General features: G+C 40.3%; 1 protein-coding gene across 4 annotated transcripts in view; it reads left to right on the top strand.

Moving 5' to 3' along the window:
* Positions 1-17404, top strand: part of ttc6 (tetratricopeptide repeat domain 6) — a 134305-nt gene that overhangs the window by 63347 nt on the left and 53554 nt on the right. For all 4 annotated transcript variants that reach the window (XM_078407164.1, XM_078407163.1, XM_078407162.1 and 1 more), the window contains exons 16-20: positions 4541-4710; positions 5760-5880; positions 7310-7460; positions 10606-10688; positions 15157-15233. In XM_078407164.1, coding sequence (XP_078263290.1) covers positions 4541-4710; positions 5760-5880; positions 7310-7460; positions 10606-10688; positions 15157-15233 — 602 coding nt within the window. The remainder of the gene's footprint in view (positions 1-4540; positions 4711-5759; positions 5881-7309; positions 7461-10605; positions 10689-15156; positions 15234-17404) is intronic.

Raw genomic sequence — 17404 nt, 5'->3', positions numbered from 1 at the left:
AGACGGTAGAACAGCAATGGCAGGTATTCCTGGGAATAATGCAGAGGTTGCAGGATCAATTTATTCCAGAGGTGGAAAGACTCTAAGGGGAGTAAGAGACACCTGTGGCTGACAAGGGAAGTCAGGGACAGCATAAAAATTAAGGAGAGGAAGTATAACATAGCAAAGAAGAGTGGGAAGACAGAGGATTGGGACTCTTTTAAAGAGCAACAAAAGTTAACTAAAAAGGCAATACGGGGAGAAAAGATGAGGTACGAGGGTAAACTAGCCAATAATATAAAGGAGGATAGCAAAAGTTTTTTTAGGTACGTGAAGAGGAAAAAAATAGTCAAGGCAAATGTGGGTCCCTTGAAGACAGAAACAGGGGAATTTATTATGGGGAACAAAGAAATGGCAGACGGGTTAAACCGTTACTTTGGATCTGTCTTCACTGAGGAAGATACACTCAATCTCCCAAATGTTCTAGGGGCCGGAGAACCTAGGGTGATGGAGGAACTGAAGGAAATCCACATTAGGCAGGAAATGGTTTTGGGTAGACTGATGGGACTGAAGGCTGCTAAATCCCCAGGGCCTGATGGTCTGCATCCCAGGGTACTTAAGGAGGTGGCTCTAGAAATAGTGGAAGCATTGGAGATCATTTTTCAATGTTCTATAGATTCAGGATCAGTTCCTGTGGATTGGAGGTTAGCAAATGTTATCCCACTTTTTAAGAAAGGAGGGAGAGAGAAAATGGGTAATTATAGACCAGTTAGTCTGACATCAGTGGTGGGGAAGATGCTGGAGTCAATTATAAAAGACGAAATTGCTGAGCATTTGGATAGCAGTAACGGGATCATTCCGAGTCAGCATGGATTTACAAAGGGGAAATCATGCTTGACAAATCTACTGGAATTTTTTGAGGATGTAACTAGGAAAATTGATAGGGGAGAGTCAGTGGATGTGGTGTACCTCGACTTTCAGAAAGCCTTCGACAAGGTCCCACATAGGAGATTAGTGGGCAAAATTAGGGCACATGGTATTGGGGGTAGGGTACTGACATGGATAGAAAATTGGTTGACAGACAGAAAGCAAAGAGTGGGGATAAATGGGGCCCTTTCGGAATGGCAGGCAGTGACCAGTGGGGTACCGCAAGGTTCGGTGCTGGGACCCCAGCTATTTACAATATACATTAATGACTTAGACGAAGGGATTAAAAGTACCATTAGCAAATTTGCAGTTGATACTAAGCTGGGGGTAGTGTGAATTGTGAGGAAGATGCAATAAGGCTGCAGGGTGACTTGGACAGGTTGTGTGAGTGGGCGGATACATGGCAGATGCAGTTTAATGTAGATAAGTGTGAGGTTATTCACTTTGGAAGTAAGAATAGAAAGGCAGATTATTATCTGAATGGTGTCAAGTTAGGAGGAGGGGGGGTTCAACGAGATCTGGGTGTCCTAGTGCATCAGTCAATGAAAGGAAGCATGCAGGTACAGCAGGCAGTGAAGAAAGCCAATGGAATGTTGGCCTTCGTAACAAGAGGAGTTGAGTATAGGAGCAAAGAGGTCCTTCTACAGTTGTACCGGGCCCTGGTGAGACCGCACCTGGAGTACTGTGTGCAGTTTTGGTCTCCAAATTTGAGGAAGGATATTCTTGCTATGGAGGGCGTGCAGCGTAGGTTCACTAGGTTAATTCCCGGAATGGCGGGACTGTCGTATGTTGAAAGGCTGGAGCGATTGGGCTTGTATACACTGGAATTTAGAAGGATGAGGGGGGATCTTATTGAAACATATAAGATAATTAGGGGATTGGACACATTAGAGGCAGGAAACATGTTCCCAATGTTGGGGGAGTCCAGAACAAGGGGCCACAGTTTAAGAATAAGGGGTAGGCCATTTAGAACGGAGATGAGGAAGAACTTTTTCAGTCAGAGAGTGGTGAAGGTGTGGAATTCTCTGCCGCAGAAGGCAGTGGAGGCCAGTTCGTTGGATGCTTTCAAGAGAGAGCTGGATAGAGCTCTTAAGGATAACGGAGTTAGGGGGTATGGGGAGAAGGCAGGAACGGGGTACTGATTGAGAGTGATCAGCCATGATCGCATTGAATGGCGGTGCTGGCTCGAAGGGCTGAATGGCCTACTCCTGCACCTATTGTCTATTGTCTATTGTCTATTGTCTATTGTCTATTGTTAAATGTCCTGACAGTAAATAAATTGGTTAAACACAAGCATTTTATGGTATTTTGAAATGACTTTACTTATTTTAATATAATGTGCTTCTAAATGCATCTAAGGGAACCTAGCAAACCTGGGGACAGCAGGCAACAGCGCCCGCAATAAGCAACGGTACCTGGCGACAAGCCAGCTGTCGCCGAGAAATTTCACTCCGGATTATTTCTCAGCGACGCGCTGAGATTCATTACGATTCTTGGAAGACGCCTCACGATCATGCCCGCGACACCCGGGGAACTGTCGGCGACAGCCTAGTCGCCGGCAGTTGCCTTAAAATCGTCTAAAGTGGGACAGGCCCTTTATAATGAATCAGATGGTTGTGAATTCCAGTTTAGTTACTGAGTGTGGCTTCTTGAGAGGAAGTCAGAGACAGGGTTGCAGAGAATTCCTCTGGCCAGTGAGCATACACACTCTGACTGACTATGCAGAGGCAAAGGTTGCAGGATTGCTTCAGTATAAGAGCAGAATGGCAGCCACTAGGAAAGTGGTGATAGATCTCCATAAAGGACTGCCATTGATCACAATTCAGTTGCACATGAATAGAATTAAATCCTATGCAGTTCAGGAAAACCGTGGGGTAATCTGAGCGAGCATGTAGGATTGATGCAACTAAAGTCATTCTAGATGTGCAACCTACATTCTGTATCAATCCCAAAGCACAATCTAAGTGTTATTCTTGGGGAAATTTGGCAAATATTTTAGAAATTACATTACTGTACTATTTACCTACATAATAAATGCTTGAAGTAAAGGCTGACAAATAAGAGATCCAGGACTGATCTGATTTTTCCAGTCTGAAGAAGGGTCTCGACCCGAAACGTCGCCCATTCCTTCTCTCCTGAGATGCTGCCTGACGTGCTGAGTTATTCCAGCATTTTGTGAATAAATACCTTCGATTTGTACCAGCATCTGCAGTTATTTTCTTACAATGATTTTTCCAGTCTATTTTCATATTGAAATGCCCCATGACCAGTGTAACGTTGTCTTTCTTACATGCCTTTTCTCTTTCCTGATGTAATTTGTGCCATGCATCCTGACTAATATTCAGAGGCCTGTATGTTACTTCCATCAGGGTCTTTTTTATCCTTGCAGTTTCTTAACTCCACTACATCTTCTGTTCCTATGTCGTTTCTTGCCAAGGATTGGATTTCAATAGACAATAGACAATAGGTGCAGGAGGAGGCCATTCGGCCCTTCGAGCAAGCACCGCCATTCAATGTGATCATGGCTGATCATTCTCAATCAGTACCCCGTTCCTGCCTTCTCCCCATACCCCCTGACTCCGCTATCCTTAAGAGCTCTATCTAGCTCTCTCTTGAATGCATTCAGATAATTGGGCTCCACTGCCTTCTGAGGCAGATAATTTCACAGATTCACAACTCTCTGACTGAAAAAGTTTTTCCTCATCTCAGTTCTAAATGGCCTACCCCTTATTCTTAAACTGTGGCCCTTTGTTCATTCCTTATCAACAGATCCATCCTAGCCCCTCTGCCCACCTGCCTGACTTTTCGATAGGATGTGTACCGGTACATTGCGGTAATTGTGGTACAAGCTCATCCACCTTGTTTCGTATACTGCATGCATTTAGATATAACACCTTCAGTCCTATATTTACCTTCCCTCTTCTCAAAATGGTCCCATGTTGCCTGACGTTAGACTCTTACCCATTTTTAAACTTTCTATCCTATTTCTTATTTTGGAGACTTTGGTCACCTCTCCTGCGCTCTCCTTCCCTTTAGCTTTATCCATATTTTTCCAATCTGTTGAACCCACCCTACAATATCTCTTTATCTTCTCATATTTCTTAGTGCAATCAGGGAGGGTTGGAAAATATAATTGAATGGTGATTCTAATAAGGAGTTGATCAGTCTAATCTATGGAATAATGAACAATATCAATGGATTTTTGACAAGCATGATCTGCCTACTCTATCCACATGATTATCCCAAGCGATGATTTGTAAAAGTGTTCTCCATTGTCAGCTGACTCAGATCTACGCATTACTCTCCAGGTCCTCCGTAGCTTATGACAGGGTTCTGTTCCTCAGAAATACGGCCGCGAACTAAGTTCCCTTACACAGAAGATGCCTGCAGCCCCACAGCAGCTGGCAAATCCATTCCACTGCTTATTTGTATGTATGGCTGTTCATAGCTCGGGCATTCATAAGCTGGGGAGTACCTATAAACACATTTAAACAAGTACAAACAAGACTAAGTGGGACAAAGGGGAATGTGCAGAGGAATAGTATTAAATGATCAGCTGGGGGCAGGCAGAATGGGCTGAATAACTTCCTCCTAAGAATCTAATATATCAATGAATCTGTATTTTCATTTCCAGGGAATATCGTGGACAAGCATATGCTAAGCAAGGACTGTTCAGAGAAGCGATCGTGGATTTGTCTGTTGCAATACATTTGGAACCTAACAACTGGGTGGATTTCTATCATAGAGCTTGCCTGCTACGAAAGGTTCACCCGTATAAAGCTTTACAGGACTTCAGTGTTTCAGGTGGATTGTACATTAAATTTGCATTGTGGTTAGTGGTTATACAGATGCTAAGAAATTGGTAAGAAAAATTATTTAGAATTTGTAATCCACAGATTGTTGTAAAAATAACTCCGTAAGTGGAAGAAATTTGTCGTCCTTAATAGACTGTAGGTCCATCAAAGTGATTGATTATCAAAAGTCCTCTTAAATAACCTAACAAGGCATTCAGTTGCACTACTGCTGCTACATTCAAACTGAGAAGGAATAAAGATGGAAGGACCATCTGGTATTTAATTCAGATGCAATAATGAGTTTCCAGCTCAGTGAATCTTCCAAAGTATTTGTCAAAGTATCTGGGGCATGCTGTCCAAATAGGTAGAGCTGTCACATGGAAGTCAAGCAACAGTATGACAAAATTGTACTCACAGAATCATATGTTACTGACGATGTCCCTGGATATATCTTATCCCACAAACCTGCACGTCTTTGGACTATCGGAGGAAACTGGAGCACATGGAGAAAACCTACGAGTTCACAGGGAGAACGTACAAACTCCGTACAACACCCGTAATCAGGATCAAATGTGGGTCTCTGGCGCTGTAAGGCAACAACTCTACCGCTGCACCACTGTGCCATCCTGTGTGCAACTGTGCTGCTCCGCACCATTGTGCCGCCTTTTGGGGTGATGAATCTGTGGAATTCATTGCCACAAACGGCTGTGAAGGCCAAGTTAATGGGTATTTTAAAAGCAGAGATGGATCGATTCTTGATTAGTAAGGGTGTCAAAGATTATGGGGAGAAGGCAGGAAAATGGGGTTGAGAGTGATTTTTTATTTATTTATTCATTATATTATCTATGAATACTGTTTATACAGGCCTGTTATGCTGCTGCAAAAAAGAATATCATTGTTCCACATTTGGTACTTATGACAATTAAACACTCTTGACTTGAAATTAGATAACATATAACAAAAAGGTGCTATACAACCCAGTATTTAAATTGATATACTTTACTTTTTGTACGCTCGTTAAACAGATGTTCTGAAGAGTTTATGTGCTTTCCTCTGCAGTGCTTATCAATAATGAGGTTGAGAATTTGAATTCATTTTTACATCGTGGGATTTTGTACACTGAGCTCAACCAGTGGCATGCAGCTATATGGGACTTTGAATGGGTAATCAACCTCGACAGGTACCTGCTTGAAGCTTCTTTCATTTTCAGTTAGATACCTGATTGCACAAGATATAAGTATGACTTGTTTACATGAGGCTGCTTACAATGAAATTTACCTTATACTGTTTGGTTTATAAATATAATATGCAAACGTGCCCGAGGGGGGCTGAGATAACTTGTGGGCCTCCTCCATTGCCAGAGGGAGCTCACAGATAAATTAGAGGAACAACACCTCATATTTTGCTTGACTAGGTTGCAACCCAGTGGTATAAATGTTGCATTCTCCAATTTTAGGTAACTTCTACAAACCCTCCTCCTCCACTAGGTCAGGTAACCATTTCAACTGTTTGCAACAATATATCCCTCTTTGGCTCATACCATCTCTAGCCAATAATCAGCCTATCAGGGAACCTACTTGCCTCAAGTCATGTGTTGCTGGCTTTGATATATCCTGGGTTTTTTTCCTTGCTTCCCCCCCCTCACTCCCACCACCCCACTATAATTAGTCTGAAGAAGGGTCCTGACCTGAAATATCACCTATCCATTTTCTCCAGAGATGCTGTGACTCGCTGAGTTACTCCTGCATTTTGCATCTATCTTCGGTTTAAACCAGCATCTGCAGTTCCTTGATACACGGGAGAATTTGGGAAATCTCTGAGTACCTTGAGTCTCTACAATGCAAGTACATGGAGTCTATTCACAAGCAGTGGAAGGAGCCCTATAGTAATACAAACTACCCCCTCACCTATGCCATGAAGCACCCCTTAGTCCACCTGTAGCAATGACTACAGATTCTGCATGAGAGGATTCCAGTCACCACTAAACCCACAGAATTAGAGTGGATGCATGTTATCCTCACATCTGAGGCTCCATCCAAGAAGAACCTGCCGATCAAATGTAAAGCTGGAACTTTTTTTACTACTTCCCTGCTATAATTTGAACTATTGAATACATTAATTCTATATTTTGAATTATCATGATTCACAATCAAAAGCTGATATTATTCTGGATTACACCAAGATAACTATGTTACACCTTCAGGATTTTAAACTGTGTGTTAATCAGCCACTATTTATTTTGCTGATTCTTTTACCTGACTTTTGTTAGGACTGTGCACAGTCAGGAGGATGATCAGTTTTGAAATTTCCCATGGTAAAATAACCTATTGACACACACCTTTGAAGTGCAGTCATAAGAAGTAACTGAAATGCCTAATAGCGAATGATATTTTGTGTTAGGATTGTTTTCTATCTCGTGTATGCTGTTCATCATCTCCCAGCAAAATGTAATCATGATGCTGTGGCTCAAAACTTTGTTGCTGTAACCCGAGGTGAATATTTTCAAGTTACCATCCATAAAAACATAAATGAGAATATTGAACTTTAAATTCTGAATGTTGTAATATATTATTGGTAAATCAGAGCTTAACTGTGTATTTTATTTCCAGATCGATTTGTTTAGCTCACATAAATCTTGGGCTTATTTTCCTCTTAAAAATGGAGCACTATTACGAAGCCATCCGCAGATTTACAGAGGCCTTAAAGGCTGAGCCAACCTCCTCAAAAGCATATATGTGTCGGGCAGAGGCATATCATAAGGTATGCATGTGCTTGAAATAAAATTGTTAAACTGGAATTTTGCTGCTCAATTCATTACCCTTTCATCACGCAGTAATAGAGCTGTACAGCACAGAAACAGACCTAGTTGCCCACCTTGTCCATATTGGGCCAATCCCATTTGCCACATCTGGCCCATACTCCACTAAAGTTTTCCTATCCATATATCGGTCAAAATGTCATTTGAAAGTCATAAATGTATCTGCTTTCATAGCTTTCTATGTACCTCTGAAATTCCCTTCTCACCTTAAGCCTATGTCCTCTAGTTTTAGAATCCTCTGTCTAGGAAAAAGATTGTGACCATTCACTTTATCTATCCCTTCATGATCTTTTACATGTTAATAAGGTCACCCCTCAGCCTCCCAAGCTCCAAAGAAAAAAATACCAACGTGTAAAACCTCTTTACTAACATTGTTAACTACATTGTCATTCTAATCATTACAGTATGTAACAAACAGCAGCAGATAATGCACCAACCCCTAAGCACACCACTGTTCATAGGCTTCCAATCAAGAAAACCAACCCTCCACGAGTACCCTTTGACTCATTTCTCCAAGCTGATTTTGAACCCAATTGGCTAGTTCACCTTGGATTCCATGCAATCTAACCTTCTGGGCTGGCCTACTGTGCGGGGCCTTGCCAAATGCTTTGGGGCGGTCGAAGCTCCTGCGGCTTAGAGTTCCCGAAGTCGGTATCTGACCAGAGACCGCGAGCTCCGTGATGTAAAGTCCCGCAGACTCCTGTGGTGGAGCTCAGAGGTCAATCCCTGTGCCTCCTCTTTGGTAACCTGTGCATGACCTAAGACATCACAGCATTAATGTTTCAATTTCTTAGCTTCCATGATCTTCTCCTCAATAAAAACACACAAGTATTTATTTAATATCTCCAATATCTTGTGGCTCTATACAAAGACTGCATTGCTGATCTCTAATATTACCCATTCTTTCCCTAGTCACCTCTTTACTTCTAATATAACTGTAGAATCTCTAAGGATTTTCCTTTACCTTGCCTGAGAGCTTCATGTCGTCACCTCTTTTTGCCCTCTTAATCGTTTTCTTAAGTGTACTACACTTATTATACCCATGGAAAGATTCACTTGATCCTGACATATGCCTTCTTTTTCCTGATCAGAGCCTCAACATCTCTCATCAACCAGGGTTCCATAAAATTGTCCTTCTTGCCCTTCAACCTAGTAGGAACATGTTGCCCCTGTACTCTTGCTATCTTACTTTTGAAACCTTCCCATTTCCCTTACCTGTAAACAGACTCTCCCAATCAGCCGCTTCAAGTTTCTGCCTGATTCCTGCAAATCCTTAAATATCTTAACTTGTGGGCAGTCCTATCCTTCTCCATAACTATTTTAAAATGAATAGAATTATGGTCACTGGTACCTAAGTGCTCCCCCGTGAATGTTTATATGTGTTAATTGTTTAATTATAATCATTCCAAATCAGAATGTAATTCTAATCTGGATTGTACTGAGATGCCTCTTTATAATGGAAATTTTTATATCAGTAGGATAGTCACCTGTGATATTTTCCCACAGTTAAATAATCCACTCATTTAACACTTGGCCATTAAACTTCCAGTTGTAAACAAACATCAGAAGCACAGTTAATTTGCAGAAATCATGCTTTACTTTTAAATTACTGCAATGTTATGGAAAATTAATTGGTTTGCACCGAAGCTTGAAAATTCAACGTCATAAATCATTTAAACTCCTATGAACAACGATAATTTAAATGGACGAGGCTGTGTTTCTCACATAGGTGTAAATTAAACTTTGTAGCATATGTAAGTATAAGAGTACATCTAAAACCTAAAGGTATACATAGTATGACTTCAATAAATTATAATGATCTACTGCTGACAGTAGATCTACTTAAAAGAATAGCACAGCAATGTGTAAGCGGAGTCAGATGATATTATTGCTGGTTATAGAATCAGAAAACGGATGAGATTTTGGTGAGTCCACCTGCAGCGCAGAATATAGGTGCATCTCCTACCAGGACATAGTAAAAAAACTTAAAGACATTTTAATTCACTGCCATCAGATATTTTTGAGAGCAACAAGTCTGGAACATGCGACCAGGGTCGGGAAGAAATATATGGGTAGGATGTGAATTCTGGCAGAGGTTATAATTTCAAGATCTTTTTAGATGAGGCATTGTAAAATCACTAATTGTGTTAAATGGCCAATGAGAGATCAGTTGGTAGTATTTAAGATAACGAATGTTCATGAGCACATGAAGAATAGCTACCATATTGTCCCCATGACAAAGTATCACACAAAGGGCAATTCCTACAATGGTTCACCAACTGTTCTTTTATATTGAACATGGCACATCGATGCAGAATACTTTCGTAGATTCACCTTCACAGCTGCCGAATGAGGAGGCAACATCTAATTTGTTGCAGGGTATTTTAAATAGCAAATTATTTGCTGGTGAAAATCTAAGAGAGCAGGACCACACATAGGAAATGTCCCTTTGGTTCAGGTGGAGTGAATTGCAGATGGCAGTGGGCAAAACAATCAATTTTTTTCTGGAAAAATAGAATTCGCGATCGAAGAGTCAGGATTGCACAAAGTATGACCACTCTGTGATGATTTTACACCTACTACCATTGTGCATTTTGAAGGGTATCCATACAAGTTTGTGAGATGGTCCACATGAAGGCAGCATAGACACGCAGCCAATAGAGCTTCTGCCTCACAATGTCAGAGACCCGGATTCAATCTTGACCTCAGGCGATATCTGTATGTAGTTTGCACATTCTCCCTGTGACCATGTTGGTTTCCTCCGGGCGCTCCAGTTTCCCACATATTCCAAATACATGTAGGTTTCTAGGTTAATTGGCCTCTGTAAATTGCCTCAAGTATATAAGGCGTGGACAGGGAGGGGATGCGAAAACTGCACCCAGAGGCTTTAGAAATGGCCTGAGATAGATCCGGCCATTGAAAATGTGGTGGTCAGTTTTCATATGTCCAGATTACAGACCTCACCTTCTGTATATTTTGTGGATTAAACAGTTGTTAAGAATCAAAATAGCTGTGTTTGTTTAACAAAGTTTTGAAGGAACTAAAATGACCAATGACATATTTTATGATTGAATATATTTATGATAGGTACATAATCTGGGAGAAGCTTTGAAAGATATAACATGTGCCATTCATCTCCAACCTCACAAACAAAACCTGTACCTGCTAAGGTGAGAATAAAAGATTATTTTGCTTCATCCTCTTCATAATCATCCCCTTGACATAATCATATCTTTACAGTTACGTTTCCCAGGCTTCTTGCTAAGAACTTTAATTTGCAACATGGATATTCGATCCATAACACAATACCCACAAGTGAAAATAATATTTTGATAGGATTTGTGTCATATGTTTCCATTCTCAACCCTCAAGCAAACATTATAGAAAATAAAGAATTTATTAGCTTGTTAAAATTGTTCCTGCACTCATAACCATGACAATAATCTTAAAATACTGTAATTGAACTTGAAACAGCACAATGTTCTCCATATTAGCAATGGTAGAACAGATTTGATTGGGCATAAAATTGGGGCTGGAAGCCATGCTCTTTGGCTTCTGAGTACCTACCTTCAATCTTTACTCCTAAAGTGAGAACTTTAATCAGCCATGATGTGAAAGACTCATTAATTCTATTTGTCCCTGGGTGAAAGTATCTGAATTACTAATGGTTGACTAGTTAAAACGTAGGTGCACAAGAGGCAAAAATTAAAGGAGAACATATATTTTGAAGGACTAGAGGAGTTACAGAGATGGGGCGTTGTAGAAGTACACATTGTCCAGGACGTTCCAGAAGGAAAATGCTCAGTGGCCAATGAATTAGATTGGACAAACACTGAGTGCTGAAGAAACTCAGCTGCATTTGTGGATGGAGTGAATGGGTGATGTTTTCAGGCAGGACCCTTCTTACTCTTGCTGGACAAGGGGTTGAATTTATGATAGCAATGGTTTGCAGCCCCAGAGTTAAAGATTTGGTGTACAATTTAATGTGATTTCTTTTAAATGGACAAAATATTTTTGACAGGCAAACTACCATTCCACTAATTCTGAATTACTTCGAATGCATGAATCTCTTTCCTCAAATTAGGAGTACACAATGCTTCACCAGCCCCTACTTTATTTTCAATTCTCTTAACTAAAAACAGTAATATTCTTTTAGTCTTCCTGCAAGCTGGCATTTTATGAATAGAGATCCCTCTGCATCTCTTACCTTTAAGCAGCAGTTTTGCATTGGTGGAACTCCAATGTGTCTTAATCCCCAATGTGCTCGAAACTGGTGACACTTTAGAACAGAATGCTTCTTGTGTTACAGTGACTTTGTCAGTGTATTTGCACGTGTAAAATAAGAACAAGTAACGAATGATGCTGAAATAAATGGATCTTTATATTGTTATGCTTTATCTGATATATTGATGCTGTGTCTGTCACAGTTAAAGTGTCTTGGATAGTTTGTTTATCAGCTCACTGTAAACCAAACTATTAAGAGGATAATATATTTGTAAAACATAGATTCATTACTGATTTAATGCTTTGATGTAATCTGTAGCTTCACAATGGGATTATAACAAATATATTCCAGTCTGAAGAAGTGTACTGACCCAAAACATTGCCGATCCATTTCATCCACAAATGCTGCCTGACCTGCAGAGTTACTACACTTTGTGCTTTGCACAAAATCATTTTATTTGTTTGGATTACTGAAAAAACAGTTAATTCTTTCAATGGTATACATACACTGGAACTTTTACATCGAAGTTGGGATTTTGTTTAAAATTCAGGAGAAAATATGTGTTTGAAATTCAGTGCTGGAGATTTACCCAAATAGACTCTCCCAATCAGTCACAAAGAATTTCATTGATGAGAATCAGCTGCTGTGTGAATTAGATTCCAGTCAATTTGGATTCATAAGCCAGACCTCCAGCCATCTCAGAGATCACCAGATGCCTGGACTCTGGACCCTGCTGTTTCTCTCAGGGTTTAGGCTGCAGTTTCAAATGATCTGCTGGGGAAACTCAATGGGGAAACTAGCCTAGCCTTCCCTGCAGGGCACAGCCCAGAGTAGCACATGACTCTGCTAGTGCAAAGGGAAAGATCCACTGATGGAATGGCTTTTCATCCAGTAAAGCCCATCCTTTCCCATCCCACCAGAAGATATCAAATATTTTATTATCATAGTTATTTGTGAATGTCATTATTTCAATTGGTTCACTAACTAGTGCCAGGTTTATCTGGTGCAGGTTCTGTGGACATTACTTCCAGCCTGAGATGTCAGACCGATTGTCGAGCTGTTGTTTCAGTTGGGTAGGAAGTACTCTAAAGCAGGCTGCAGGACCAGGCGAGTCCAATTCCCAATCCTTCTAGATAGAGCTCTTAAGGATAGCGGAGTCAGGAGGTATGGGGAGAAGGCAGGAATGGGGTACTGATTGAGAATGATCAGCCATGATCACATTGAATGGCGGTGCTGGCTCGAAGGGCCAAATGGCCTACTCCTGCACCTATTGTCTATTGTCTATTGTCTATTGCCTACTTGACAATAGACAATAGGTGCAGGAGGAGGCCATTCGGCAGGAGGGCAGTCTGACTGGGAAAGAGGCCAACCTAAAGAAGCAGATCACTTCATATTTCCATTAATGTTGTACTAACGGCAGCCTTAGATCCTGGCAATTGTTTATTTTGGATAAGTGCATTAATAGTAGTCGGGAATATAAGAAAATAACTGCAGATGCTGGTACAAATCGATTTATTCACAAAATGCTGGAGTAACTCAGCAGGTCAGGCAGCATCTCGGGAGAGAAGGAATGGGTGACGTTTCTTCAGAAGAAGGGTCTCGACCCGAAACGTCACCCATTCCTTCTCTCCCGAGATGCTGCCTGACCTGCTGAGTTACTCCAGCATTTTGTGAATAAATCCATTTAATAGTAGTCGGGACCTGGTACTGATGCTTGCGTCACTCTGCTAAAAGCCAAATAGCATCAAGATAACCCATTAATTCAATTTTAGCCCATGAACTAATCCTTTCCTCATGCCTAGGCTAGTGTGTTTATATTATCCCTAACCTTGTGAATACTTATTTGGTGTAATAGCATTTTTTTAACTCTTTATTGGAAGATTTAATAAAATGCAGAAAATGCATTCACTCGTCCTCCATTCACTTTCCTGGTTGCATCCTGAAAAAAATGTTTCAAATCCAAGTTTTTCCCCATAATCCTGCCTATTACTTCTACCGGTTCCTTAAATTTTTTGTCACACAAGCTTTTTTCCACGGTTTGTTGTCAGTCAGGCTGAATAGTTTATCCCCCCTAAATTAGCTGATAAAAGTCCCATGCTTGTTTTCTTTCGGTATACTTGTGGAGGCTCTTCCAAATTACAATATATCAACTGCTTGTTAACTCTCATTCTATTTACTTCTCTGTCAGTTTTTTAGTCATCTATTTTGGTTTCTTAAACTTCCACTTCCTTGGCTTACTGCTGTTTTTCAAGCATTACAACTCTTTTAATCCAATGCTACCCTTAATTAGCAACAAAGTGATATTTTTTATTGATTGACCTTGTCTGTATGGGAAGTGTACATAGACTTGGAAATTTGAACAATTTGGCCGTTATGCCATAGGAGACCATTCAAAACATTTAAAAGAGAGAGTGAAAAGAAATGAGGTAGACCATAGCATAGTCGGAGAGATAGTTACAATTCCATGCAGCCATAGCAAGAGTTATGAAGGCTGTGCAGCTTGCTCAGGGCCTGGGTCAAGGATATACCTTTGAGATAGGAATTTGGAATGGAAATGGGAGGATCCAGTTGCTGGGGCTTATGAATGGATCGATAGCAAAAGAAAATAACTGCAGATGCTGGTACAAATCGATTTATTCACAAAATGCTGGAGTAACTCAGCAGGTCAGGCAGCATCTCGGGAGAGAAGGAATGGGTGACGTTTCGGGTCGAGACCCTTCTTCAGACTGATGTCAGGGGGGCGGAACAAAGGCAGGATATAGGTGGAGACAGGAAGATAGAGGGAGATCTGGGAAGGAGGAGGGGAAGGGAGGGACAGAGGAACTATCTAAAGTTGGAGAAGTCGATGTTCATGCCACTGGGCTGCAAACTGCCCAGGCGAAATATGAGGTGCTGTTCCTCCAAGTTGATGTTCATGCCACTGGGCTGCAAACTGCCCAGGCGAAATATGAGGTGCTGTTCCTCCAGGAGTCGATGTTCATGCCACTGGGCTGCAAACTGCCCAGGCGAAATATGAGGTGCTATTCCTCCAAGTGCACCTCATATTTCGCCTGTGCTTCACAAGATGTGCTTCTTGTGATTTAGTTAGACCAGTGACTGGACCTGTAGATAAAGCTTGGCACAATACTGTTGATAGGAAGATTCAGGTCTCAGGAAATTTAGGAATGTAAAGCAGAAGTACAAGATGATACAGCACAGAGATATGAATCTGATAGAAAGGGACAGAAAATATAATAGTTATCACCTTTCAGCAAAACAGGGTAACAGTAGGGGACATAATACTCAAAATACAAGGTTTTTTCAACAAATTCTTCTCAACACTAGAAATTGTAGGAAAATATTTGTTTATAATTCTAATGATTCATTTCAGTTTTATCTCATAATTCAATGCATTTATTCATTTTGTATTTAAGAGGTCAATATCTACTCGAAATGAAAAAACTTGATCTTGCAAACTTCTGTATCCAATATGCTGCTGAAATCAATCAAGGTACATTTTCATACAATGATCATGTTTTCATGTTTTCAAAGCTCATTTACGTATATTTAGATAAAATAAACTGTATATCTGGGCATGATTAGTTCATCACAAGCCGAGATGTTGTGATGGAACCAGTTGACAGAAAGTTTAAATTGTTCAGTTATCTGAAGTTTGAATAATATAATTTAATTAGGTGGATGTGACTTGATGATTGATCTCTTCTTATCAATTCAATTGCATTATGCAGTTTTTTCCCAATGTTTTGCAATTAAGAGTAGACCGTTCCCAGTATTAAACATGAAATATACTATTTTTAGATTGATTTAAAATCTGACATTTAGGAAAAAATGTGGTGAAGGGTATAGTATAGTATACAAAAAGGGAGGAAGATCACTGCAGTGAGAAATTATCTTGGCTTGGCAAATCATGATGTAAAATTCAGAATTAATTTGGGTCAACCTAAGGAATAGCAAAGGTAATATTGGATGTAGTACTATAAATCAGGAAATTATTGGTGCATGTACTGCGTAATACAGTAATTATACAATTTTAGATTATTTAAAATTATTAAAATTTGATAGTCTTTAACCTTCTGATAGATTGGACAAATCAAATTTGTTATAACAAGGTGGAAGATGAATTAATGGAAATAATCCAAAATGCTTTTCTAGATTGCGATATTAAGAAGCCAAATAGAGAAAAAGCTTTTTTGGATCTTATGTCGGGGCTTGAGAAAGAATTAAAAGTTCAGAATTTTGTTTTCAAGGGGCCTTTGGTAAAGACAACCCATTTGATTGTGGAAGCAAAGCCTTGATGAGTCAGATACCAAATAATGTGATGTAGGATTATCAGACCTACCTAATACAGTTTCCAGAAAGAGCAGCAGGCTCGAGGAATGAATCATAGAATAGTACAGTACAGGAAATCAGACTTCGGCCCATAATATCCGTGACCAACATGTTAAACTAATCTCAATTGATCCATATCCCTCCACTCCCTACAGATCCATGTGCCTATCTAAAAGCCTCTTAAGTGCCATTATTGTATCTGACCACCACCTCTGGCAGCGCTTTCCAGGCACCCATCACTCTTTGCCCCTCGGCTCCCATCCCTCTGAAGAAAGTGAAATATTTGCCCTTATTACAAGAGGGTTTGATTAGTAAATCTTCTTGCAATTGTATAGTGCCTCAAAGAAACCACACCTGGATTATATTTTGCAGTTTTGGTCTCCTTAACTAAGAAAGGATGTACTTACCACCAAAGGGTGCAACAAAGGCTCAGTAGAATGCCTCCAAAGATGGTAGGTTTTCAATTTTAGGAGGGGTTGAGCAGATTTGACTGGTATTCTTGAGAATTTACAAAAAATGGAAAGAGATTTTATTGCAACATACAAAATTCTCAAAAGGCTTAACAGACAAGATACAGGGAGGAGTCTAGGACCTGGTGCAAAGTTTGAGAATAATGGTGTGAGCTATATAGGACTGAGATGAGAAATTTCTTCACTCAGAAGATTTGGAATTTCCTACCCGGATGCTTGATGGAGGCTCAGTTGTATTCATTCAGAACAGATTTTGATTGATTTCTGAACATTAAGAGAATCAAGAACATGGGGATCCCAGGCAGATCGCCATGCTTTCAGATGCTGGTTTATCAAATAAAAAGACACAAAGTGCGGATTAATTCAACAGGTCAGGCACCATCTCTGGGGAACATGGATTGGTGACGTTTCAGGTCTGGACCCTTCTTCACACTAATTATAGTGGAAGAGAGGGATCAGAACGAATCCTGGCTAGTGATATAGGTGAAAGGGGGGTTTAGATAGGCAGTTGATTGGACAAATGCCAACGATAAAAAGGCAAAAGGCGTGAGATAAGGATAGAAGAGGTGAAAATTGTGAAGCCAGTAGAAGGACTATAGGTGGAAGGGAAGGGAGAAATTGATACGTTCAACTGGGTCACATGGAAGAGAGAGGGAAAGGGAAAAAAGGGGTTGTTTGTGAATAGTTACCTAAAATTGGAGAATCCAATGTTCATACAGTTAGATATAGAGATGCTGCTAGAAAGTGGTGCTAAGGTGGAGCAGGTTCAAAGGACCAGATCTCCTGCTTTTTATTATTTTCATGTGATTTTTATATCTTAGGCAAAAAGGATGTTGTCATTCCTTTAAAATTCTGCTATGGA

Source organism: Rhinoraja longicauda, chromosome 10, assembly GCF_053455715.1.
Source record: "Rhinoraja longicauda isolate Sanriku21f chromosome 10, sRhiLon1.1, whole genome shotgun sequence".
NCBI lineage: Eukaryota > Metazoa > Chordata > Chondrichthyes > Rajiformes > Arhynchobatidae > Rhinoraja > Rhinoraja longicauda.
The sequence above is the reverse complement of the archived record's forward strand: the minus strand, read 5'-3'. Positions and strand labels throughout refer to the sequence as shown.